Source organism: Muntiacus reevesi, chromosome 2 (genome assembly GCF_963930625.1).
Source record: "Muntiacus reevesi chromosome 2, mMunRee1.1, whole genome shotgun sequence".
NCBI lineage: Eukaryota > Metazoa > Chordata > Mammalia > Artiodactyla > Cervidae > Muntiacus > Muntiacus reevesi.
This window is the reverse complement of record NC_089250.1, coordinates 93,367,707-93,391,354: the sequence shown is the minus strand read 5'-3', so window position 1 is coordinate 93,391,354 and position 23,648 is coordinate 93,367,707. Positions and strand designations below refer to the sequence as shown.

General features: G+C 52.7%; 1 protein-coding gene across 5 annotated transcripts in view; it reads left to right on the top strand.

Annotated features, from left to right (window-relative positions):
- RASGEF1A (RasGEF domain family member 1A) overlaps positions 1 to 22,045 on the top strand; it is a 173,380-nt gene extending 151,335 nt beyond the window's left edge. For all 5 annotated transcript variants that reach the window (XM_065922354.1, XM_065922356.1, XM_065922357.1 and 2 more), the window contains 12 exons: positions 11,076 to 11,276; positions 13,589 to 13,711; positions 15,706 to 15,843; positions 16,177 to 16,398; positions 16,946 to 17,020; positions 17,342 to 17,434; positions 17,869 to 17,971; positions 18,055 to 18,134; positions 18,827 to 19,018; positions 19,413 to 19,536; positions 19,961 to 20,033; positions 20,280 to 22,045. In XM_065922354.1, the coding sequence (XP_065778426.1) occupies positions 11,082 to 11,276; positions 13,589 to 13,711; positions 15,706 to 15,843; positions 16,177 to 16,398; positions 16,946 to 17,020; positions 17,342 to 17,434; positions 17,869 to 17,971; positions 18,055 to 18,134; positions 18,827 to 19,018; positions 19,413 to 19,536; positions 19,961 to 20,033; positions 20,280 to 20,304 (1,443 nt within the window). In that variant the 5' untranslated portion in view covers positions 11,076 to 11,081 and the 3' untranslated portion in view covers positions 20,305 to 22,045. The remainder of the gene's footprint in view (positions 1 to 11,075; positions 11,277 to 13,588; positions 13,712 to 15,705; positions 15,844 to 16,176; positions 16,399 to 16,945; positions 17,021 to 17,341; positions 17,435 to 17,868; positions 17,972 to 18,054; positions 18,135 to 18,826; positions 19,019 to 19,412; positions 19,537 to 19,960; positions 20,034 to 20,279) is intronic.
- Positions 22,046 to 23,648: the final 1,603 nt, after the last annotated feature.

The following is a 23,648-nucleotide window of genomic DNA, read 5'->3' as shown; positions in this document are numbered from 1 at the left end:
TACCTCTGTCAATGGACATTTAGGCTACTTTCATGTCTTGGCTATTGTACATAGTGCTGTGAACATTGGGATACATGTGTCTTTTTGAATTATGGTTTTCTCTGAATATACACCCAGGAGAGGGATTGCTGGATCATATAGTAGATCTGCATCTGTTTTTTTTTTTAGGGAACCTCCTTACTGTTCTACATAATGGTTGCACCAATTTACATTTCCATCAACAGTGTGGGAGGGTTTCCTTTTCTCCACATCCTCTCCAGCACATTTTTTTCTTTTTTCTTTTTTTCCTCCTGTGTCTGTTGGTTTTCCAGCTCTAAACCCAACTTTCTTTTTTGTTTTTTTTTTTCCAACCCAACTTTCCTCTGAGTTTGGTGACCAAGCTCTGCCAATTACCATTCTGGACAGCTGGTTTCCTATCAGGTTCTACCAGCAGGGGTCACTGTAGGGAAACTGGCAGCCAGGGGAACTCTCCGGCACTGTTGGTGATGGTCATTCCTGATTGGTGTGAGGTGATCGCTCACTGTAGTTTTGATTTTCATTTCTCTAATAATTAGTGATGTTGAGCATCTTTTCGTGTGCTTTTTGGCCATCTATATGTCTTCTTTGGAGAAATGTCTATTTAGATCTTTTGGCCACTTTCCAATTGAGTTATTTTCTGTTATTGAGCTGCGTGAGCTGTTTGTGTGTTTTGGAGATTGATCACTTGTTGGTAGCTTTGTACACAAATATCTCCCATTCTGTGTATTGTTTTTCATTTTGTTTATAGTTTCCTTTGCTGTGCAAAAGCTTTTAAGTTTTATTAGGTCCCATTTATTTATTTTTGTTTTATTTTCATTACTCTGGGAGATGAATCCAAAAAGATTTTGTTGTTATTTATGTGAGAGAGTGTCCTGCCTATGTTTTTCTCAAAGAGTTTTATAGTATCTGGTCTTACATTTAGGTCTTTAATCTATTTTGAGTTTATTTTTGTGTGTCATGTTAGAGAGTGTTCTAATTTCAGTCTTTTACATGCAGTCATATAGTTTTCCCAGCACTACTTACTGAAGAGACTGTCTTTTCTTCTTTGTATACTCTTGCCTCCTTTGTCATAAAGTAGTTGACCATAGATATGTGGGTTTATCTCTGGACTGTCTATCCTGTTCCATTGATTTATATTTCTGTTTCTGTGCCAGTACCATACTGTTTTGATTAATGTAGCTTTGTAATATAATCTGAAGTCAGGGAGCCTAATTCCTCCAGCTCTATTTTTCTTTTTCAAGATTGCTTTAGCTATTTGGGGTCGTTTGTGTTTCAACTGAACTGAACTGTGTTTCCTTACAAATTGTAATGTTTTTGTTCTAATTCTGTGAAAAATCCCACTGGTAATTTGATAGGGATTGCATTGAATCTGTGGGTTGCTTTGGGTACTAGTCTCATTTTCACAATATTTATTTTACAGTCCAAGAACATGGATATCTCTCCATCTATTTGTATCATCTTTGACTTCTTTCATCAGCATCTTACAGTTTTCTGAGTACAGGTCTTTTGCTCCCTTAGTTAGGTTTATTCCTAGACATTTTATTCTTTTGGATGCAATGGTAAATGGGATTGTTTTCTTAATTTCTCTTTCTGATCTTTCATTGTTGCTATATAGGAATACAAGATATTTCTGTGTATTAATTTTGTATCCTGCAACTTTACCAAATTCATTGATGAACTCTAGTAGTTTTCTGGTAATGTCTTTAGAATTTTCTATGTATAGTATCATGTCATCTGCAAACATTGACAGTTTTACTTCTTTTCCAATTGGTTTCCTTTTATTATTATTATTTTTTTTTTCTGATTGCCTTGACTAGAACTTCAAAAACTGTGTTGAATAAAAGTGCTGAGAGTGGGCATCCTTTTCTTGTTCCTAACCTTAGAGGAAATGCTTTCAGTTTTTCACAGTTTAGAATGATGTTAGCTGTGGCTTGATGTATATGATCTTTTTTATGTTGAGGAAGTTTCCGTCTGTGCCCAGTTTCTGGAGTTTTTGTCATAAATGGGTGTTGAATTTTGCCAAAACCTTTTTCTGCATCTGTTGAGATCGTCATATGGTTTTTATTCTTCAGTTTGTTAATTGTGTTATCACATTGATTTATTTGCATATGTTGAAGAATCCTTGCATCCCTGGGATAAATCCCACTTGATCATGGTGTATGGTCCTTTTAATGTGTGGTTGGATTTGGTTTGGTAGTATTTTGTTGAGGATTTTTGTGTCTGTGTTCATCAGTGATATTGGCCTGTAATTTTCTTTTTTTGTGGTATCTTTGTTTTTGGTATCAAGGTGATGTTGGCCTTATAGAGTGAGCTTGGGAATGTTATAGCCTCTGTGATTTTGGGGAAGAGTTTCAGAAAGATAGCTTTTAACTCTTCTCTAAATATTTTATAGACTTCTCCTGTGAAGCCATCTTGTCCTGGACTTTTGTTTGAAAGTTTTTAAATTACTTTCAATTTTAGTACTTGTGATTGATCTGTACATAATTTCCATTTATCCCTGATTCAGTGTTTGATGGTTGTACCTTTCTGAGAATTTGTCCATTTCTTCTAGATTTTTCTTTTTATTGGTATATAGTTGTTTGTAGTTGTCTCTCATGACCTCTTTGTATTTCTTTGGTGTCCACTGTAACTTCTCTTTTTCCATATCTTATTTTATTGATTTCAGCCCTTTCCTTTTCTTTTTTGGTGAATCTGGCTAAAGGGTTATTAGTGTTTATGTTTTCACAGAACCAGTTTTTTTTTTTGTTTGTTTTAACTTCATTGATCCTTTCGAGTGCTTTCTTCATCTCTGTTTCATTTATTTCTGCTCTGATCTTTATGATTTCTTTCCTTCTACTAACTTTGGGTTTTGTTTGTTCTCTCTTATTGCTTTAGGTGTGAGGTTAGGTGGCTTATTTGAGATTTTTCTTGTTTTGTGAGGTAAGATTGTGTCACTGTAAACTTCCCTCAGAACTGCATACATTTTTGGATCGTCATGTTTTTGTTGTCATATGTTTCTTGGTGTTTTTGGTTTCCTCTTTGATTTTTTCAGTGATCCATTGGTTGTTTAGTAACATGCTGTTTAGCCTCAACATGTTTGTGTGTTTTTACTATTTTTTTTCTGCAATTTATTTCTAATCTCATAGTTTTGTGGTCAGAAAAGATGCATGATATTCTTTCAGCTTTCTTAAATTTAGCTAGGCTTGATACATGGCCCAAGATGTGATCTATCCTGGAGAATATTCCATGTGCACTTGAGGAGAAAGTGTATTCTGCTTCTTTCAGATGGAATGCCCTATAAATTTCAGTTAAGTCCATCTTGTCTAATGTGTCATTTAAGACTTCTTTCCTTATTGATTTTATGTCTTGATGATCTGTCCATTGGTGTAAGTGGGATGTTAAAGCCCCCCATAATTGTTGTGTTACTGTTGATTTCCTCTTTTATGGCTGTTAGCATTTAACTTATATATTGAAGTGCTCCTATGTTGGATACATATATATTTACAAATTGTTATATCTTTTTCTTTGATTGATCTCTTGATCATTATGTAGTGTCCTTCTTTGTCTCTTGTAGTAGTCTATTTATTTATTTATTTTTGGCAGTGCTGTCTTCATTGCTCTGCAGGGTTTTCTCTAGTTGTGGCGAGTGGGGGCTACTCTGTACAGGATGCAGTGCAAGGGCTTCTCATTGCAGTGGCTTCTCTCTTTGTTGAGCATGGCCTCTAGGACATGAAGGCTTTGACAGTTGTGTCACATGGGCTCAGTAGTTGTGGTTCCCGGGCTCCAGAGCACAGACTGAGTGGTTGTGGCACACGGACTTAGTTGCTCTGTGGCATTTGGGATCTTTCTGGCCCAGGTATCAAACCCACATCTCCTGCATTGGCAGGTGGATTCTTTACCACTGAATCATCAGGGAAGCCCCTAATAGTCTTTTAATTAAAGTCTACTTTGTCTGATATGAGTATTGCTACTTCAGTATTCTTTTGATTTCACTTTGCATGGAATATCTTCTTCCAGTCCCTCACTTTCTGTCTGTCTGTGTCCCTAGATCTGAAGTGGGTCTCCTGTAGACAGCATGTATAGTGGTCTTGTGTTTGTATCCATTCAGCCAATCTGTGTCTTTTGGTTGGAACATTTAATCCATTTATATTTAAGGTAATTATTGATATGTATGATTTCTTAATTGTTTTGAATTTGTTTTTTTAAATCTTTTTTTCTTCCCTTCCTCTTTTGTTCTCTTCTCTTGTGATTCGGTGACTACTTTTAGTGTTGTGTTTGGGTTGCTTTTTCTTTTTTATGTGTATATCTATTGTAGTTTTTTTGGTTTGCATTTCCCGTTGAGAGAAGTTCCTTTAGCATTTATTGTGAAGCTGTTTGATGGCACTGAATTCTCTTATATTTTGCTTGTCTGTAAAGCTTTTGATTTTTCTGCTGAATCTGAATGAGAGCCTTGCTGGGTAGAGTATTCTTGGTTGTAGGTTTTCCCCTTTCATCACTTTAAATATATTGTGTATATAGGCCCTTTTGGCCTGCAGAGTTTCTGCTAAAAATCCAGCTGATAACCTTATGGGGTTTCCCTTGTATGTTATCTGTTGCTTTTCCTTTTTTGCTTTTAATATTTTTTCTTTGTATTTAATTTTTGTCAGTTTCATTACTGTGTGTTTCTGCATGTTCCTCCTTGGTTTTATCCTGTATGGGACTCTCTACACTTCCTGGACTTGGGTGACTGTTTCCTTTCCCATGTTAGTGAAGTTTTCGTAATCTCTTGAAATATTTTCTCAGGCCCTTTATCTTTGTCTTCTTCTTCTGGGATCCATCTAATGTAAATGTTGGTGTGTTTAATGTTGTCCTAGAGATCTCTGAGACTGTCCTCAGTTCTTTTCATTCCTTTTTCTTATGCTCTATGGAAGTTATTTCTACCACTCTTGACTTTCAGCTAACTTATTCATTCTTCTGCTTCTGATTCTGCTATTGATTCCTTTTTATGTATTTTTCATTTCAGTTATTGTGTTGTTTATCTTGCTTTGTTGTTGTTCTTTAAATCTTCTCTTTGTTAAACATTTCTAATATTTTCTGTCTGTGCTTCCATTCTTTTTTTTTTTTTTTTTGAGATTTTACATCATTTTTACTGTCATTTCTCTGAATTCTTTTCCAGATAGTTTGCCTATTTCCTCTTCATTTAGTAGTCCTCATGGGGTTTTCTTTCTTGCTCCTTCATCTGCACCGTATTTCTTTGTCATCTCATTTTGTCTTAACTTTCTGTTTGTGGTCCCCTTTTTGCAGGCTGCAAGATAGTAGTTCCTCTTGCTTCTAGTGTCTGCCCCCTGGTGGATGAGGTTGGTACTAGGGCTTGTTCAGGTTTCCCGGCGGGAGACTGGTGCCTTCCCGCTTGGAGCTGGGTCTTGTCCCTCTGATGGGCAGGGCTGTGTCAAGGGGTGTGTTTTGAGGTGGCTGTGAGCTCAGTATGACCTCAGGCAGCCTGTCTGCTGATGGGTGGAGTTGTGCTCCTGTCTTGCTGGTTGTTTGGCCTGAGGCGTTCCAGGGCTGAAGCCTGTAGGCTGTTGGTGCGGTCAGGTCAGCTGACCTTTGCCTCTCCAGGAGAGTGTCCGAGATCCCTAAGTATGTCTTGCCCAGGTTCTTGTGGAGGTACTGCTTTGGCCTTGGTGTACATAAGACCTTGTATGTGGCCTCCAAGAATGGAGTCTTTCCCCCAGCTCCGTGGGCTCTTGTATTCAAGCCCTGCTGACCTTCAGGGCTCAGAGCTCTGGGGGTCTTCCCAGTTCCAGACCCTCAGAGTGTCTTGGTGGGATGTTTTTAGGAAGGATCATCCCGATGGGGGTTTAGTATTTTTGGTGTGAGGGCTCCTTTTAGTTTGGATGTCTGCCACCTCTTTCCGCATGTATGCTGGCTGCTACCTGCTTGATGAGACATGTGACTGATGTGGTGGTGACCAGACCCTGCCCGGGTGTTCAGCAGGGCTTCCCCTTGCTGTGGGTGTCACTGCCCTATGAGGGGCAGGGTCTCCTCCCCACTTGTTGCTGTAGAAGCCCCCGGATCTGTTGTTGATCTGTTTCTTAGCTGTGTTTCTGATCTTTTGTGTGAAGTAGGGAGGGTTGGAACACTCCCACTGGGAGAGAAGTCACTGAATATTGGTTCTCTGGAGCAGTTCACCCATGAGCATGCTCCGTTGTATCCCCTCTCACCTGTGACGTGAGCTCACATTACACTGTAGTTGGTATTCCTCTCGTGTGTGTGTGTGTGTGTGTGTGTGTGTGTGTGCTGAGTCGTTTCAGTCGTGTCTGACTCTTTGTGACCCCATAGTCTGTAGCCCACCAGACTCCTCTGCCCATGGGATTCTCCAGGCAAGAATACTGGAGTGGGTTGCCATGCCCTCCTCCAGGGCATCTTCCTGACCCAGGCATCAAACTTGGGTCTTTCATGTCTGCCTGCATTGGCAGGCGGGTTCTTTACCACTAAGCCACCAGGTAAGCCCCTGCTCCTCTTCACCCCACTTAACCCTGTGTGTGCTGGCAGTTGGCCCTGGTGTCCCTCAGGCGTTGTTTTCATCAGATCCCCCCAGGGCCCGAGGCTGTGGTCATGCAGCTAGACCTGTGTGGGGACAGCTCAGACTCTGGCCTGGCCCAGCCCCCGGGTGTGCAGCCCCCGAGTCCACAGGTGCTGAAGGTAGACTCATCTCCACCGTGGGAGCACTGCTTGTCCATTCAAATGTTCCGCAGGCACTGAGTTTGCAAAGCAGGTTGTGGGGATGTAAATCTGTGGTTTGCATGAGGAGAGATTTCAGCTCTTTCTCCCTTGCACAGCCCTCAGGGCTCAGTGATGATTTTAGCCCCACCTCTGCGTGTGGACCCCCTGCTGGCATCTGCTCCCAAGGCTGCCCCAGATGGCATCCCAAGGATGCCCTCACCCATCCAGGCAGGAGGGGATGGACGGAATGACCAATATGTGGGCATGTGCCCAGTCCAGCAGTAGCAGGAGCCCCTCCTAATAGCTACTGTACTCCTGATTGCAATTGCTCGTGCTGTGAGTTCCCTCCTGAGACAGGAGCCCAGATTTCCTGGTGCTCTGCTCTGAGTGGCTCCTGTCTGAGAAGAGGTCCAGTCAGGGGAGATGGACACACAGGTGTGGCTCTTGCTGGAACTGAGGGGAGGGCCTCACATGTAGGAGCAGGAGGGACCACAGAGTGGACTGGGATAGCCAGCAGAGATGCCAGGCAGAGGTCTCAACAGGTTTGGTCCTGCCATCATCCCCATTTGACAGCTGAGGAAATCAAAGCTGGTTAGATTCGTCTAGGAGCAAGGACCTGGCCTGTTGCAGAGCTGGGATTCAAACCCAGGGGTGATCTAAACTCCTGTCCTAGAAGACCCACTCAGGGAACCTGTCTCCTTCCACTTGGCACTGAGCCTGGAGACCCTCCCCGAGGTGCTCATGACCAGGCAGGGATGGGTTCTACTAGGGACTGGTTGGGGGCTAGTAAGGAAGGGGCTCTGGGGGGCAGTCCCCAGGATCCACAGGGCTCAGTGAACTTAGGAGGGGGACGAAGCTTGTGGTCAGGGAGATCTGGCCCCAGGCTGGGTTCTGGGGTAGGGGAGAGGCTGGGGTGGTCCTGCACAGCCCCTGTGGGCTCTCCCAATTCCCCAAAAGGTTTTGGGCCTCTACCTCGAAGCCCCCCTCACAGGTGACCTGCTGGATGGTGGCCATGCTTCTGTCTGCAGACCCAGCACCTGTTCATTGTGCCTTTATGCATGCGTGCTAAGTTGCTTCAGCTGTGTCCGACTCTTTACAACCCCATGGACTGTAGTCTGCCAGGCTCCTCTGTCCATGGGATCCTCCAGGCAAGAATACTGGAGTGGGTTACCATGTCCTTCTCCAGGGGATCTTCCCCACCCAGGGATGGAACCCAAGTCTCTTACATCTCCCGCATTGGCAGGCAGGTTCCTTACCACTAGCGCCACCTGCGAAGCCTATTTTGCCTTTATAAAAAGTGCTGATTTAAAAACTCAGCTTCTTTGCACTAAAAAAGAAAAGTTATTTAAAAGATGACAAGATAGATGTGCCATTTAGAAACGTTATCAGATAGTTTACAAATGTGCAGAATGGAAAGCAAGTCCCCTCCCTCCTCTGCTCCCTTGCAGTAATCTCTGTGACGAGCATGGCCAGGTGTGGCTGGATGTCCTCTGTGCATTTATGTACGTGTCACGGTCACATCCGCTGATGTCACTTAATGACTGATATGGGGTCTTGTGCACCTGGTGAGTCCAGTGGTGGGGTCACCACCCCAAGCTGGAGGGATGGGCCTCACCCGGCCGCTCGTTCCCATGGCCTCCTGGGCTGTGTGTAGGCAGGTGTTGGGACACAGTCTCGGGGGAACAGAGACCCTCACCCAGGTGGGGAGCCTGGGAGGAGCAGAATGATGAGTCCAGGACACATGGATGGGGGGGCCCCACCCCTGGGTAGGTGACTCTACCCTGAGCATCTGCCCCTCACCTGTCAAGGGAGGCAGTGAGTGCCAAGGCTCCCAGGGAGCGGTGGGCTGGTGCCCAGAGTAGAGCTCACCCTGTGGCCTCCTGCTGGACTTGTCCATCCCCTTATGGGTGGCAGAGCTGAGGGGCTGAGTCCCCAGGCTGGCTTCCCACTGGCTCCTGACCTCCCAGCCCCAGGGCAGGTGTCCCTGCAGGTCGCCTCGCCCTGTGGGGGATTGGGTGGGGACTGCGAGTTAGCTGGGGGTATCACTGTGCTCCTTCCATAGCACCTCCCGACCAGAGCAGCCGACTCCCTCCGCAGGTGAGGGGCCAGGGGCTCTGAAAACACCATCTCTGATGACTGAGAAGCTTGGGGCCAGGATGTCCAGCTGACCACGGTTACCAGTCTCAGGTCACCTTTTGAACCTAGAACTGTGTGATCGTGGGAAGTCACCCCACAGCGATGGCCCCTTAGCTGAAGCTCTGGGGTCCAGGTCTCCTCCAGAGCTAGTGACAGCAGCATAACAGCCACCAGGGCGTCCACTGTTTCCTCCTCCAAATGATTCCTGAGTGTGGCTACAGGCTGGGCTCCAGCCAGACGGGAAGACGTTAAGGCGGATGATCAGGCACTTCTCGCCTTGTGGGTCAGCAGTCCAGGGATTAACCCAGGGGAGCTTGCTAGAGGTGGTGGCACCTAGGCTGGACTTGGAAATCCTAGGGTTTCCTCGGTTGAGTTCCTTCTTGTGGACCCTCTGATTCATTATCTGAAAGATGAAGTGTTCTTCTGAGTCAGTGATTCTTTGACTTGAGTGGCAAAGAACCCAACCCAAATTTCTGACCCAGTGGGGTCTGGGAACGTTCATTTTAACATGGGTTGCGGGGAATGTTCTGTGAGTCTGAACCCGTGGAGCAAGGGCAGCACGGAGCCTGGGGGGCAGACATTGCAGTCCTGGCCTTGGCTCCGGGGACTTCCCTTGAGCACTTGCCCTCATCTCAAAGGATGTTCTGAGAATTCTAAGGTGACCTCCAGGTGTTTGGCAGGGAAGCCAGTGTCGTTTGACATGGGGTCCCTTTCACCCTGGTGTAAGGCTCAGCCTGTGTCCTGTGGGGCGGGAGCGAGCTCTGCTGTAAAGCCCTTGGAGGGACCCCTTGTGGCAGCGAAGTATTTGTGGCTGCGGTTTGCTCTGCACGGTGGGGAAACTGAGGCTGGAAGGGCTCCAGGGCTGGCCCTGGTCCCAGTGAGAGAGCAGACCAGGTCCAGTTGAAGGCATCATCCCTGGCAGGTTGGCCCTGGGGGCTCTTTCTGCCTCCCAGGGCTTGGAGAGGTCAGTGTGGCCACCTGGGGAGCTGGGCGTGGGGTGGTAGCCCCTGCCTGTTGGTGACCCGAGAGGGTGAGACTGGCTACGGTCCCCGCAGAGGCAGGAAGGGCCAGCTCCTCCACCCCTGCTTTAGTCTCCCTGTCGTGCCTGGGGGGACTAGCCCAGCGGGTGGGGTAGGCCTCCCCACTCCCCCACCAGGGAGTAGGAGGGGAAGTGCACCCATGGGCGCCGGCTCCCGAGCCTCGGGCTGGCAGGTGTGTACCTGCTGACACTGCAGAATCAGCTGCCTGGGCAAAGAGGAAGCGGAGGCACAGAGGGCTGCAGACTGTCCCAGGCTGCAGGAGAGCCTCCAGCAGAGCCTGGCTGCCGTGCGAGGGGGGACCCTCAACCCATCACACTGAACTCCAGACTGCTGCCCAACACCCGCGTCTAACAGGCATTTGAGATCCAACGAGTCTAAAGCAAGTTCCAGGTCTTTCCCCAGACCATACCCTCAGAGCCCTCCCCCATGCCGGTCAGTGGCTCAGGTCAAATACCATCCATCCCAGTGTCCAGAGCTGACCCTTCCCCACTCCTCTGTCACCTGATCTGAGCCATCTCTTCCAGGGTTTTGTTATGGCAAAGCCCAGACCAGTTGGTTTTCAGATCTCTCCCTTGCTGGTCCCCACACGGCGGCCACAGTGACCCTCCCCCTGAGTCACGTCACTCCTGTGCCCGGAGCGCCCACGCCTCCTGGGTCACTCACTGGCTGCACCCTGGGCCACCAGTGTGCATGGTCAGGCTCGTCACTCCCCAGACTACTCTCTTGTGATCCCCTCCCCAACCCTGGCCTTAGGACCTTGGCACCGGCTGTGCCTTGTACCTGGAACATCCCTCTTTTACGCTGGAAGTCGCACAGCTGACGCTCAGTCTGCCTCAGGGCTGCCTCCCTGCAGCTGCTGTGGCCACCCCTACGCACTTGGTGTTCCCCTGGTGCTGTTTTCACTTCTTCCCCATGGTTTGTCTTTTCTGCTGGGACAGAACCCCAGGAGGTAGAGCGCTCTGTGTCCAGGTTGCTGGAATGAGGCCTGGTATGCACAGAGCAGATGCTGAGGAAATGTTTATCAGACACCTTGATCGGTGGCTTCAGGGCCACTGAGGAGCCTGTCCTCTGCCTCTGCTGACATCTGATGATCCTCTCCCGGCCCTGCTGGGGCTCAGGCCCTCCTGGTGGCCGGCCAGGGAGGAGGGCTAGGCGGAGGAGCCTTTGATGTCTGACCGCCCCATTCCTTCCTCCCAGGAAACTATGCCCCAGACGTCCGTGGTCTTCTCCAGCATCCTCGGGCCCAGCTGTAGTGGACAGGGACAGCCCGGCATGGGGGAGCGAGGCGGTGGGGCCGGTGGCTCTGGGGACCTCATCTTCCAAGATGGACGTCTCATCTCAGGGTCCCTGGAGGCCCTGATGGAGCACCTGGTCCCCACAGTGGACTATTACCCTGACGTGAGTCCTGGTGACCGACAAGGACAGCCAGGGAGGGAGGCCGGGCTGGGGAGGGAGGCCGGGTCAGAGTGGACGGAGCAGTGGGAGAGGTGCAGGGTGGCCGGGAGCCCTGCCCTCCCCTCCCGTGCTCTCCTGCCCCTCCCATCTCTGCCCCTGCTGCCCCAGGCAAGTAGGAGGTGGCCCTGGGGGAGAAGGAGGCTAAGGGGCAGGCTGGTGCCTCAGGGTTCCGGGGCGGGTCCACCCAGCATGGGGCCTGTCTCCTAGCTGGGAAGTTGACTTTGTTCCTGAGCTGCCATGCTTCAGAATGACTTCCACTCCCGCCACCTACAGACCCTGGGGTACCTGCCTTTGCGGGCAGGGCGGCCCCAGTCCTCCCCATCACTCCATATGACGTTGGTACGCTCTTGGAAGCGTGAGAAAGTGTCCCCTGTCATGTGTGGCTTCCCTTCTGCTGCCAATAGTGACGACTCATGGTGGAGTGGGCTTGCTCCTGGCTCCCTCTCCAGGCGCCCCTCCATCCTGGAGGCCGCTGTGAGGGAGGGTGGGGAGCAGCCACCCCCTCTGCCCTCCAGCTGGGCTTCCTGGGTTCCTGGCCCACCCTCACCTGTCAGGCTGCCTCCTTCCCTCCTGGAGTTCTATCCACTCCGTCTGTCCATCCATCTACCCCATCCATCCTCTCAGGGCCTGGCCGGGGCTGCTGTTGGGGGTTCAGGCATGGGAGCCGAGGTTCTGGGTGGCAGAGCTGGGAAGGGGGGACCCCAGGCCCTGAAGATGCCTGGAGCGGGGCTGCAGCCCCCAGGGGCAGGGACCTCCAAGCCCAGTGCTGGTCTGTGCCAGTGGCCTTGTGTCCATGCCGGAGGAGGAGTCTCCCCTCTCAGCCCTCCCCAGAGGAGCCTCTTCAGTCAGCTCCTCTTGTGTTGTCCCCAAAACACTGTGCCCCAGGGTCCCAGCCTGAGCCCCAGGGGAGAGCAAAGGGCGGGTGGTGGCAGAATGGGGTCCCTCTGGTGAGCACCTGGGCTCCCTGCCTTCTCCTCACTGCCCCTGCCCTGCAGACCCCTCGGAGACACCAGTTCCTGTTCTCGGCTCTCCTCTGCCCTCAGCTAAGAGCTCCCAGATGTGGCCGCCGGGCCCCTTTCTTCACATTCAAAGCCTTCTGCTTCAAAGGGGTCCTTGAGGGTCTCACACTGACCAGCTGGGACCCCGGTGTCTTCGTGATGCACAGCCTGGGGACAGGAAGTGGGCAGTTTGGAGTTGTCGGGAGTGGAGGTGGTGGGGGCAGGGGGAGGGTGGTGGGAGAGGATCCCCTGCTACTCCAGGGAAACCCGCCTCTCCCGGTGGCCTCTGAAGGCTGTGTGGGGGCCTTGGGGGCCTGAGGGTGTAGCCCGGTTCCAGGAGCCGCACACCCAGCACACACGGCCTGGCTGGCATTAGGCTGGAGCGAGGGAGACCTGCTTCTTTGGGCCTAGAGTTGGGGCAGAGGCTCCCGGGCGCCCCAGCCTGCAGCAACCAGGTGGGGGTGGATTACTGTCTAATTGCTAGAGTCCCTGGGAGAGTCCCAAGCAGCCTCCCCACCCCCAAGTCTGCCTTGTCTGCAGGCAGGGGTCTGGTAGAGCCCATATCAGGCAAAAGCTTCTGAGAGCCCTGGGCCCTGGCATCTCTTAGACCATGAGCACCCCTCAGCCTGCACCACAGCCCAGTGGATGTGGGCAAGGACACGTGGATGTGGGACTGGGGTGCCCTGGTGTGGCAGGTGAGAGTAAGGCCCACAACTGACTGGTGACCAGGGGCTTGCAACAGTTTCTGATGTGGGATCCTGGGGCCAAGGAGAGCCTGCCCTGCCTCACAGATAAGACCCCCACTGACCCCCCACCACCCAGGCCCTGCCCCACTGGCCACTGAACATCTACCACAGAGCAAGCTTGACGCCTGGCCCAGAGAGCACTGTGGCCTGAGCAGCAGGCCCACTCAGGCCTGGAGGGTCCCCCCAACATGCACGTTTGGGTTTAGTTCCCAGCGTGGGGTCGGGTAGTGGGTAGGGGAGCCTCCCAGCAGAATAAGAGCACTGGGAGCTGAGCTTGTCAGGGGAGGTGGCGGAGAGCTGCTGCCAAGTGGGGTCTCGTCTGTGCCGCGCCTGGTGAGCAGGGCTGGGGAGCAGTGAGGAGGGAGGAGGAAGGGCATTCAAGGTGAGCTGAGCTGTGCAGGTGATGCTGGGTCTGGGGGGCAGCTGGCTCAGGTGGAAGGGTCGGCCGTGCCACCCCTGGGGCCCACACCAGGCCTGACTCCCTTGTCACTCTCTCCATCTCTGTCTTCAGAGGACGTACATCTTCACGTTTCTCCTGAGCTCCCGGGTCTTCATCCCCCCTCATGACTTGCTGGCCCGTGTGGGGCAGCTCTGCATGGAGCAGAGGCAACAGCTGGAGGCTGGGTCTGAGAAGGTAAAGTGAGCTCCTGACTGTGCCCATTTCGCTCGCATTTGGGCAAGAAGCTGGCTCAGGACGGGGCCTGGCTGAGCTGGCCAGGGGCACTTCCTCTTGGGGGCAGCTCTGTTTGTCTGGCCTCCTGGCATTGCTGGAGCTGGGTTCCCTGGGGGTCTGCAGGGGCACACGTGGAGCACACTCCCAGGGTGCTGGAGGGATTGCTGCTGGTGAGTGCCTGCACCCCTCCTGGTGGAGCACCACAGTGGACGGCTCTCCTGCTCCATGCCAGGACCCCCAGAGGGAAAGAGCTCCAGTTCCAGCTGGTGGAGAAGGCTGGGTCACCTTCTGGTCACTGCCCCCTCTAAGGAGGGTAGGGGGGAGGCACCCTCAGGCTGGAGTTTGCAGTGATTCAAATAGGGTTGTCTGTCACTGTCATGTCTTCTGATTGAGTCAGGTGTTGGGTGGTCAGGATGGTTAAGAAATCACAGTTTATCCCTGAGGCCCTGGGGCAGGGGCTGGGATGTGGATTTCAGAAACCCAGGGTTTGGTACGGAAGCAGGGGTGGTAGGCAGGCTGGCAAAAAGCCGGCAGGGCCTGTTCCCAATGACCTGTCCCTCCAACTGGCTGGGCCTCCTGCCACTGGAGGTTTGCAGTGAAGGCCCATGAAGAGCTCTTCCGAGTCTCCCCTCGGGGGTCTGTCTTGGGGTTGCTGGGCTGAGAGGGGGATGGGCACTGCCTGCAGCCTGGGGACCAGGAAGGGCTCCTGAGGGTGTGGGTGGAAAACAGCCAGAACAGGGTGAGTGGGAGATGGAATCTGAGGTTGAGGGTCAGCGAGGGGTCCCGTAGAGGCCTGAGAGGAGCCTGGGGTGAGCCCGCCAGCCTTGTCTGGGGTGATGGGCAGTGCAGGGCCTCTGAAGAGGGAACGCAGGCCTCTTGTTCCTGCTGAGTGTGGGTGCAGTGGGCACCTGGGGGTTGTCAGCAGGGCCTCCTGAGGTGCCATGACTCAGTGCTGTGAGTGGCTGGGGGAGGAGGCTCTGAAGGGCATGGGCAGGGGGCGAGGGTGGAATCAGTGGGCTAAATAAGGCAGGTGTGGGTGGATGGGGGCAGGCAGGTGTAGGGGTGGGCAGTGGGGTCATGAGGGGGCCATGCCCCGAGGGCAGTCGAGGCCATGATGGTTCAGGTAGGCATAGGGAGCCGGTCAGGGGCAGGCAGGAGCCAAGGTGGGCCCAGGAAGGGTTTGGTGAGCCTGAGCGGGGCTGGGCACCGAGCATCCTGTACCCCCTTGAGCTGTGTATGCATGTGGACCTGGGGAGAGGACGCCTGGGGTGTCTGCAGTCCTTCCTGGCACTTGCCAACCTGCTTTTCATGGAGAGAAGGCAGTTTCTTGCTTAACATTCATGATTTTGCTTGGTTTTCATCATTTTTTTAAAAATTATTTTTTATTTTTGGCTGTGCTGGATTTTCATTGCTGTGAGGGTTTTTTTTCCTAGTTACGGTGAGTGGGGGCTACTCTGTATGTAGCGTGCAGGCTTCTCATTGTGGTGGCTTCTCCTGTTGTGGAGCATGGGCTCTAGGGTGTGTGGGCTCAATAGTTGTGGCTTCTAGACCCTGGAGAACAGGCCCAGTAGTTGTGGTGCACGGGCTTAGCTGCTCCGTGGCATGTGGGATCTTCCTGGATCAGGGATCGAACCTGTGTCTTCTCCACTAGCAGGTCAATTGTTTACCACTGAGCCATCAGGGAGGCCCTTCATCATGTTTTTATAGGTAACTTTTAATTACAGCAAATGAAACTAGTTTTCTATGTCATGGTGGTCTTTTGAAAATGAATTTAAGAGAGCTGGCATCAGGGGAATGGAAAGTGAAGCAGGAAAAGATAGTACCGCAGGTGGATGAAGGCAGCAGGGGTCTGTCCCTACCTGGTAGCACTCAGCCCAGTGTCGGGGCAGGGGACGCAGGTCCTGTGGGGATGGGTGAGAGGAGCCATAGACCTCACTTTACCTGCCCTGACCCAGGCCAAGCTGAAGTCCTTCTCAGCCAAGATCGTGCAGCTGCTTAAGGAGTGGACGGAGGCCTTCCCCTTTGACTTCCAGGACGAGAAGGCCATGGCTGAGTTGAAGGCCATCACCCATCGGGTCACCCAGTGTGATGAGGTGAGGTCCCTCTCAGACCCTGGCAGGGTGCCTTGTCTGGGGGAGCTCTCTACATGGTCTCCTTGGCAGTCATTCTCCTGAAGAGGGCGCTGGGCAGCCCCATTTGCCTCTCACCCCCATGAAGGCAGCTCAGCTGGCCGGCAACACACAGACCTGCCCTCAGCATCCTCTGCACATGGAATACCTTGTGGGTAGAGTGGGAATGGTCCCAGGCCCCCTCTTCCTGACCTGTGGGTGGGTGCCTAGTGAGAGGTATGTCCCCGGAGGTGAGCTGGGTACCTCCAGCAGGTCCCTCCATCCCACAGCAGCGCCTTCTCCGCCCCCGCCCCTCAGGAGAACAGCACTGTGAAGAAGGCTATCTCCCAGATGACGCAGAGCCTGCTGCTGTCCCTGGCTGCCCGGAGCCAGCTTCAGGAGCTGCGGGAGAAGCTCCGCTCACCAGCTATGGACAAAGGGCCCGTCCTCAAGGCCAAGCCGCCAGCTGCTCAGAAGGACATCCTGGGCGTGTGCTGCGACCCCTTGGTGCTGGCCCAGCAGCTGACACATATCGAGCTGGTTAGTGTGGTGGACCACCTTCCAGCATGGGGCTGGGGGGCATTCAGATGCTCATCTTCTCACCACCCCCACAGGGTGCGGCAGGGTCTCCCCCTGGTCAGACTGGGGTGTCAGGGGAAGCCTGCATGGCAGCTTTGACCACTGCCTCTGGCAGGCGTGTGTACACTTGAGCAGCAGGTTCCCCGGATCATGGAGCCCTGTGCTCATGGCGGGGGCTTCCAGGGGGCAGAGCTCCTCCCACTGGCTCTGGTCCCCTAGTCCTGCCTGCGCCCTGGGCTGGGCAGGTACCCTGCATGTAGCAGCTGTGGCCCTGAGTCATCCACACAGTCCTGTCCCCCTGTTCCCAGGGGGGCCTTCCAGACCCCTGGAGTCCTCCTGGGGGGCCTGTCCACTGGGCGCCCTGCTCGAGGAAGGGCCGTGGCTGTGGCGCCCGCCCCTGCAGGGGGTCCTGGCTGCTGCTATGGTCACACTCTGTGCCCTGAGGGTGGGGCTGGCCTGAGGAAGGCTGATGGTCACCCCTCCTGTGCCGTCTCCCCGTTACTCCCAGGAGAGAGTCAGCAGCATCCACCCCGAGGACCTGATGCAGATCGTCAGCCACATGGACTCCCGGGACAAGCACAGGGTGAGGGCTGCGGGTGCACTGGAGGGGGTGCTCACAACTGATGCATGTGGGTCTGGTCTCCAGCGCCTGCTCCAGGGGTGGTGGATGGCCATGCAGGGTGACGTATGCTGGTGGGGGGGGGGGGCAGTGTTCCCAGAGGCCTCCAAGCTGACCCCTGCAGGGCTTGGGGGGATCCCCTGGGGGCCCGTCCAGCAGCCCCACTCCCCTCCCCTCCCTGCTTTCACAGTCTCCTCTCCTGGCTTCTTGGTTCTGGGGGTGGGGGTAGAGCAGCACCCACTGGCAGGGTCCTCGGGCTCCCTCTGACCTGCCACGTCCCCACAGTGCCGAGGGGACATGACCAAGACCTACAGCCTGGAGGCCTATGACAACTGGTTCAACTGCCTCAGCATGCTGGTGGCCACCGAGGTGTGCCGGGTGAGTGCTGCACGGCGGCCTTGGTGGGGCACAGTCTCCTCCTGACCCCACGGTGTCCCCTGAGGCTCTGCCTCCCCTTCCCCGCAGAGGATGAAACTTTGTAAGTGGAGACGGGAAACTTTTATTGCCAGGGCCTTGGAAGTACCATGCCCACCCCACCCCCCAAGTGATGACTTACATTACAACTTACATTAATTACATACACAGTGACCCATTGTGGAAGCACCTGTGGCGCCCAGCGTGGTCCCCTCTGCCTGCCCTCCCACCACTTGGCCCAGCATCAAACCACCACGGCCTCATCTCCTGCCTTTGCAGCCTGGGCAGCTCCCCTCACCCTGGTCCCACAGCTCCCCATCAGGCTGCCCTTCATGGGCTGGTGCTGGAGGGGACGACCCCCAGTGGGGTCCAAGCTGAGTTGTCTGGCCGCCCTCCAGGTAGTGAAGAAGAAGCACCGGACCCGCATGCTGGAGTTCTTCATTGACGTGGCTCGAGAGTGCTTCAATATCGGCAACTTCAACTCCATGATGGCCATCATCTGTGAGTGTGCGGCCCCCGGGGTTCCCCTCCAGTGGTGCGGGGCCTGCCTCCCCTGCCCTCACCTTGCCTATCACCCCCTGCAGCTGGCATGAACCTCAGTCCTGTGGCGAGGCTGAAGAAAACGTGGTCCAAAGTCAAGACGGCAAAGTTCGACGTCTTAGAGGTAGGCATCAGCCTCAGGAGGGGGCTCCAATCATGCTTCGGCCCCTGTGAAGATGTGCTGCCCCGAGTGCCATCCGGTGTCGGGAGTGTCAGCAGACCTGTCTGTGCTGCCCCCAGTAGGCAGGCAGCCCACACTTCCTTGGCTTCGGGACCAGTCAGAACCAACACTGCCTAAAGCAGAATTCTGGGGAGCAATTAGTAGGGGTTCGGCAAAGGCAGGCCGATAGCCCCAGGCTGGGCAAGGCTGACCAAGCAGAGAGTGGCCTGTTCCCTGAAGTCCTGGGTCGTCTGGGTGGCCCAGGGGCTGGCCAGTGAGTGTGCAGCCTTGACCAGATGTATTTGATCACAGAATCCAGTTTTATAGGCGTGTCTGTGCAGCTGGTCAGGTGTGGGGCTATTGGCCTCCACAGAAGGGTACAGGAACATTTTGAAGGAGGTTAAGACGCGTACTTAGGAGGGAAAGAGGCAGTGTGAGTGCGCTGCTGAGACTTCTCTCCAGCTCTTCCTGTGATGCTCAGACCCTAACTCAAAGGCCTGGCCTGGTGCACAGCCCGGTGCCCTCTGCACTTCCCCCACTGGGCTCACTCCTGGGAACGACAGGCTGCCCAGAGCTGGTTCCTGCAGAGGGTGTCCTGAGCAGGTCTGAGGGCGGTGGAGGTGCAGTGCCCACCATATCCTCCCGTCTGCCCACAGCATCACATGGACCCATCCAGCAATTTCTGCAATTACCGGACAGCCCTGCAGGGGGCCACGCAGAGGTCACAGACGGCCAACAGCAGCCGGGAGAAGATCGTCATCCCCGTGTTCAACCTTTTCGTCAAGGACATCTACTTCCTGCACAAAATCCACACCAACCACCTGCCCAACGGACACATTAACTTCAAGGTTAGCTCAGCCCCGTGCCCTGTCCCCACCCAGGGAGGGAGACCGGGCTTCACTCTTGAACAGGCAGAATCTGTCTCTGCCTGCCAGTGGCTCGGCGGTGGCCTCGACAGCTCCAGGGTGGGTCCTGGCTGCCAAGCGACCTCCAGGTGTGCGGTGGCCCTAGCTCTGGGTGGGTGATCTGGTTACAGAGCTAGGGTTAGAGGTCAGGGTGTGTTCTGGTTGGTGGTGCTGTGCTGTGCGTGGGGGCCCTTCTGGGGTCCGAGTTGGCTCTGAAGGGCTACTGTCCTGTCTCGCTGGGACCAAGGAGGTGAGCAGCAGACTGAAAGCAGAGCCTACGTCCCCTTCCCTAACCAAGGTTTTCAAGCTTAAGGTGACAAATCTTCTGACCCTTCAGAAATTTTGGGAGATCTCCAGGCAGATACATGAGTTCATGACATGGACACAGGTGGAGTGTCCCTTTGAGAAGGACAAGAAGATTCAGAGTTACCTGCTGACAGCTCCCATCTACAGCGAAGAAGGTGAGGGCCACCGCCCCCAACCCCCTTCCCAGACACACACTATAAAAGTCACTCGGACACGGGGTGCCCTCCCAGGTTATTCCCATGCTACGCTGGGGAAGCTCAGCTCTCAGGGGAGAGTGCATGAGGGTGGGCTGCGAGCAGATGGGAGATGAAGGACAAGAAGAGATTGGGCTCCTGAGAGCCAGGATGGGGCTGGACCAGCGCTGTGGAGCCAGAGAAGTCTCAGTCCCCAGGCAGCCGGGAGCCCCACACAGCAGACCCCTGAGGACCATCCCGGGCCAGACGTCCCTGCCTGCTTTGTCTGGGAGTTCCTTCCTGGGCCTTGCTCCACCCTGGAAGGGAGGGTTTGAGAAGGGTATGTGTGTCGGGGGCAGACTGACCATGTGTGGACATGGCTTCTGAGGGTCTTCTCGTCTCTCAGCTCTCTTCATCGCCTCCTTTGAAAGTGAAGGTCCAGAAAACCACATGGAAAAGGACAGCTGGAAGACCCTCAGGTAGGAGAACTCCAGGGGCAGTCTCGTGACCCCACGACCAACCCCCATGCCTGAATTTACAAGGAAGGGAAAGGATGAGGTGGGGGAGCACCCCTGAGGACTTGGGGTTTGAACTTCCCTGATCATCCCTCCATGGCCAGTTCCTGGCAGCCAGACCTCCCCTAGTTGCACAGGCCTGCCCTCTGCCTGGTCGGGGGAAGGGCCTGTGGCCACTTGACCATTTCCTCATTCCCTGCCCACCTTTAGGACCACTCTCCTTAACAGAGCCTGAAGGCATGGATGCGGCCTGCAGACGCTGGATGAAGCACACTTATGTACTGAGTTCTAATCTTGATTGATATGGGTTGAGATGAGGAGGCCTCACTGGTTGGGGTCCATTTTGTACATAACTTTTGTGAAGAAAAAAATAATTATTTCATGCATCAACCTTTGGCACTTAACAAAGTTCTTTTGTTTACTTTAAATAACAGGGCAGGGCCCTGCTTTGGGGAGGGGTGGGGAAAGAGTATCATGGGAGATGGTGTCCATGATAACATCTTATTCTAATGAAATGTAGATTTTTATTTTCTACTTTTGATTATTAACATCTTACAAAAAAAAAAAATTTAAAAAAACCCAACCAAAACCAACGTGAGCCCTGCCTCCTTTCCAGCCAGTGTCTCTGATGTCGGGGTTAGTGCCTTAGAGGGTACTGGAGGCCGGTCTCGCCCGCAGCCGGGCCTCTGGAGGTGCCGGGAAAGTGCTGCCCTCAGCGCCCAGGCCTGCGAGGGTCCAGCAAGAAGGGCTCGGGTGGCCGGGGTGGTGGGGGCGGGTGGATCTCATTTGCTTATTTCTAGAAGTGCACCTTGAACATGGGCTTTCCAAAGTTTACATTTTCATTTTCCTTTATCAGGGATTTATGGGGGTCAGTAGGGAGGGAAGGGGGATACCTGGCAGCGTATTTTCTGTTGGAATATGTCTGGCAAAACGCAACTACATTTTAGGAAAAGAGAAAATCTCAAATAACGTAAGGAGGGGGATCATGGAATTGTCAGTTTTCCAGGCTATCACTTTGAGACACTTAGCCATAATGAAGTGAAAAAAAAGTAAAATTGAAGGATGGGGACATTGAAAGCCACCTTGAAGTCCAAGTACAAAGTGAAAAGAAGCAACTTACAAATCAGTACCCTTCTTCCTTCTGGGCGGGGAGCTCCCCTAGTGGAACTGAAACCCAAAGTTAGCCAGGCCCGTATCTGCTGGAGCCCATGCACATACAACCGCCCAACATTTGGAGTTGTTTTCCACACCAAGACTTGAGGTGTGCACTCCATTTTCTGTCTGACTTCCTGGCCGTGGGACCACGACAGCCCTGCTCCCTCCAAGGTCAGAAGTGGGCAGTCCACACTGTATCCCTCCCTCTTGGCAGGCTTTCATTCCACGCAAGCAGACCTGGAACTACTCACCCTCTCTCTCCCCACATGGCTGGGGTTCGCCAGAGTCTCCAGCGGGGAGGCCTGGGTGAGGATGGATCTGTTAGCTGCCAATTCCCAGAACTCCTGGGAGAGCCTGGAGATGTGAGGACGCCGCCTCAGGGGGAGGTGGCTTTGTGATCTGCTGCTGATGTCGCCCTCAGCCCTGGGTGGAGCAAGGATATTCACACTGTATTGTCACAGTGTTTTTGCACTTTTCAGATGTTCTAGATAGTACATACTGTATAATGATAATACATATTGCTTTATGTATTTGAGATAAAGGTTTAAAACTTGAGAATCTATATTTGGAATACAATGTTAGAACCTTTTTTGTCCACGTGTTAAGGAGCTTTCACATCAATGTGCACTTCCCTGGGTTATCAGTTCTAGTACTGACCTGCCACAGTGTCTACATTTGCTATTTTGTTTTTCCAATTTGATACATACCCTAACTCTGATGTTTTGGTATTTCGAGATGAACTGAGTATAAAGCTGTACCATAATGCAGGATGTCAGCTACTGGTGTGACTGGACGTACTTGCATCAATAAAAGAACATGTTGCTCCCATCGTTTGCCTGTTCTCTGTGCGCGGCTGTGAGGATGTGGCTCTGATGCTGGCAGGAGGCATGGGGATGCCTGGCCAGAGGGCAGGATGAGATGCCAGGGCCACCATGGCCTTTCAGAGATGGAGCAGGAACTCTCACCTCCACATTCTGAGAAAGGGCTTTTCAAATAATGTAAAAACAAGAAAAAATTGTACAAGAGGCAGGTTCTATCCTGCTTTCCTCAAGGACAGATCCAGAAGGATATCACTAGCAACCTTGAATTATGTGGTCATGTAAGTTCAGGGCCTACGTTCAACGACTGTCAAGGTTCCTTCACTGCAGGGCTGATGGGAGTCTGGTGTCCACGGGCTCTGTGGCTCTCTCTGGGGGGCTGGGCATGTTGGGGTGCACTGGTTGATGTGCTTCTCCATCGCGGGTCTTCTGTTTCAGTTGGTCACGTTCAGGAGTGCTAAGGGAGAAAGAATTGTTGAGGGACACACAAGAGCTTGTGGAACTGAAGGAAAAGAAGTGAGATGCTGCCTTTGTCTGGACTGTCTCATGGCCAACCTGTCAGGTGCCCAGGCTGGACGAGGTCAGCTCCACAGACCTGACGCTGCTCCTCAGAGCCAGCTCAGAGCCAGCCCATTAAAGAGTGCTGCCTGCAGAAACCCTTCTGTGCTAGGGGGGATGCTGTGCTGAGGGGGGATAGAGCCAGCTCAGCCCATTAAAGAGCGCTACCCACAGAAACCTTTCTGTACTGAGGGGGATGCTGTGCTGCGTCATCATCGACCAGTATAGTGGTTACCAGGTGTGCCGAGGGACTGGCACCAAAATGTGGCCAGGGAAAGAGGAACAGAACTCTGACTTATTTACATTTAAATAGCTAATGGTCACCGCGTATTGGAGAGAGGCAAGGCCTGGGGGGGTCTCGTCACCTGCTGCCCCTCTAAGTGCCTTGTGGAATGGACAGCATGCGATAGGGGCTCGGGTGTTTGTGGAGCAAATGAGGACCCATGTGAGGATTCCTAAGTGAGTTTTGGATCAATGAAAACACTTTTTAGGTCTTTCCACTCAATGGCATCCTTACTTTCTTGGCATAGTTAGTTTTGGAAGTTACTACATACCTTACCTGAAGAAGGAGCAGCACCTCACTTGTTCTGCATCTTGGAGCTTGAGCTGGGAGTGGGAGGCGAGCTGGCTTGGCGAGCCAGGACACTGTCCCTTCGCACGTGGCGTGGCGCCCTCCAGGCAGTGTTTCTCAAGGTGTTGGTTTCCACCCAGCAGGAGCAACAATGGGAGAATCAGGTATGGTCTTCAGCAACAATGTTAAGGGAACAATGCTGTCAAGAATAAAATAAAATATCCATCAACAGATGCATAAAGAAGTTGTGGTACTATATACAATGGAATATTACTCAGCCATACAAAGGAACAATATTGGATCATTTGTAGTTAGTTATGTGGATGAACCTAGAGTTTGTCATACAGAGTGAAATAAGTCAGAAAGAGAAAAAGAAATATTGTATATTAACACATATGTATGGAATCTAGAAAAATGGTACTGATGGGCAAATTTGCAAGTCTGACATAGAGAACAGAGCTGTGGACACAGCAGGGA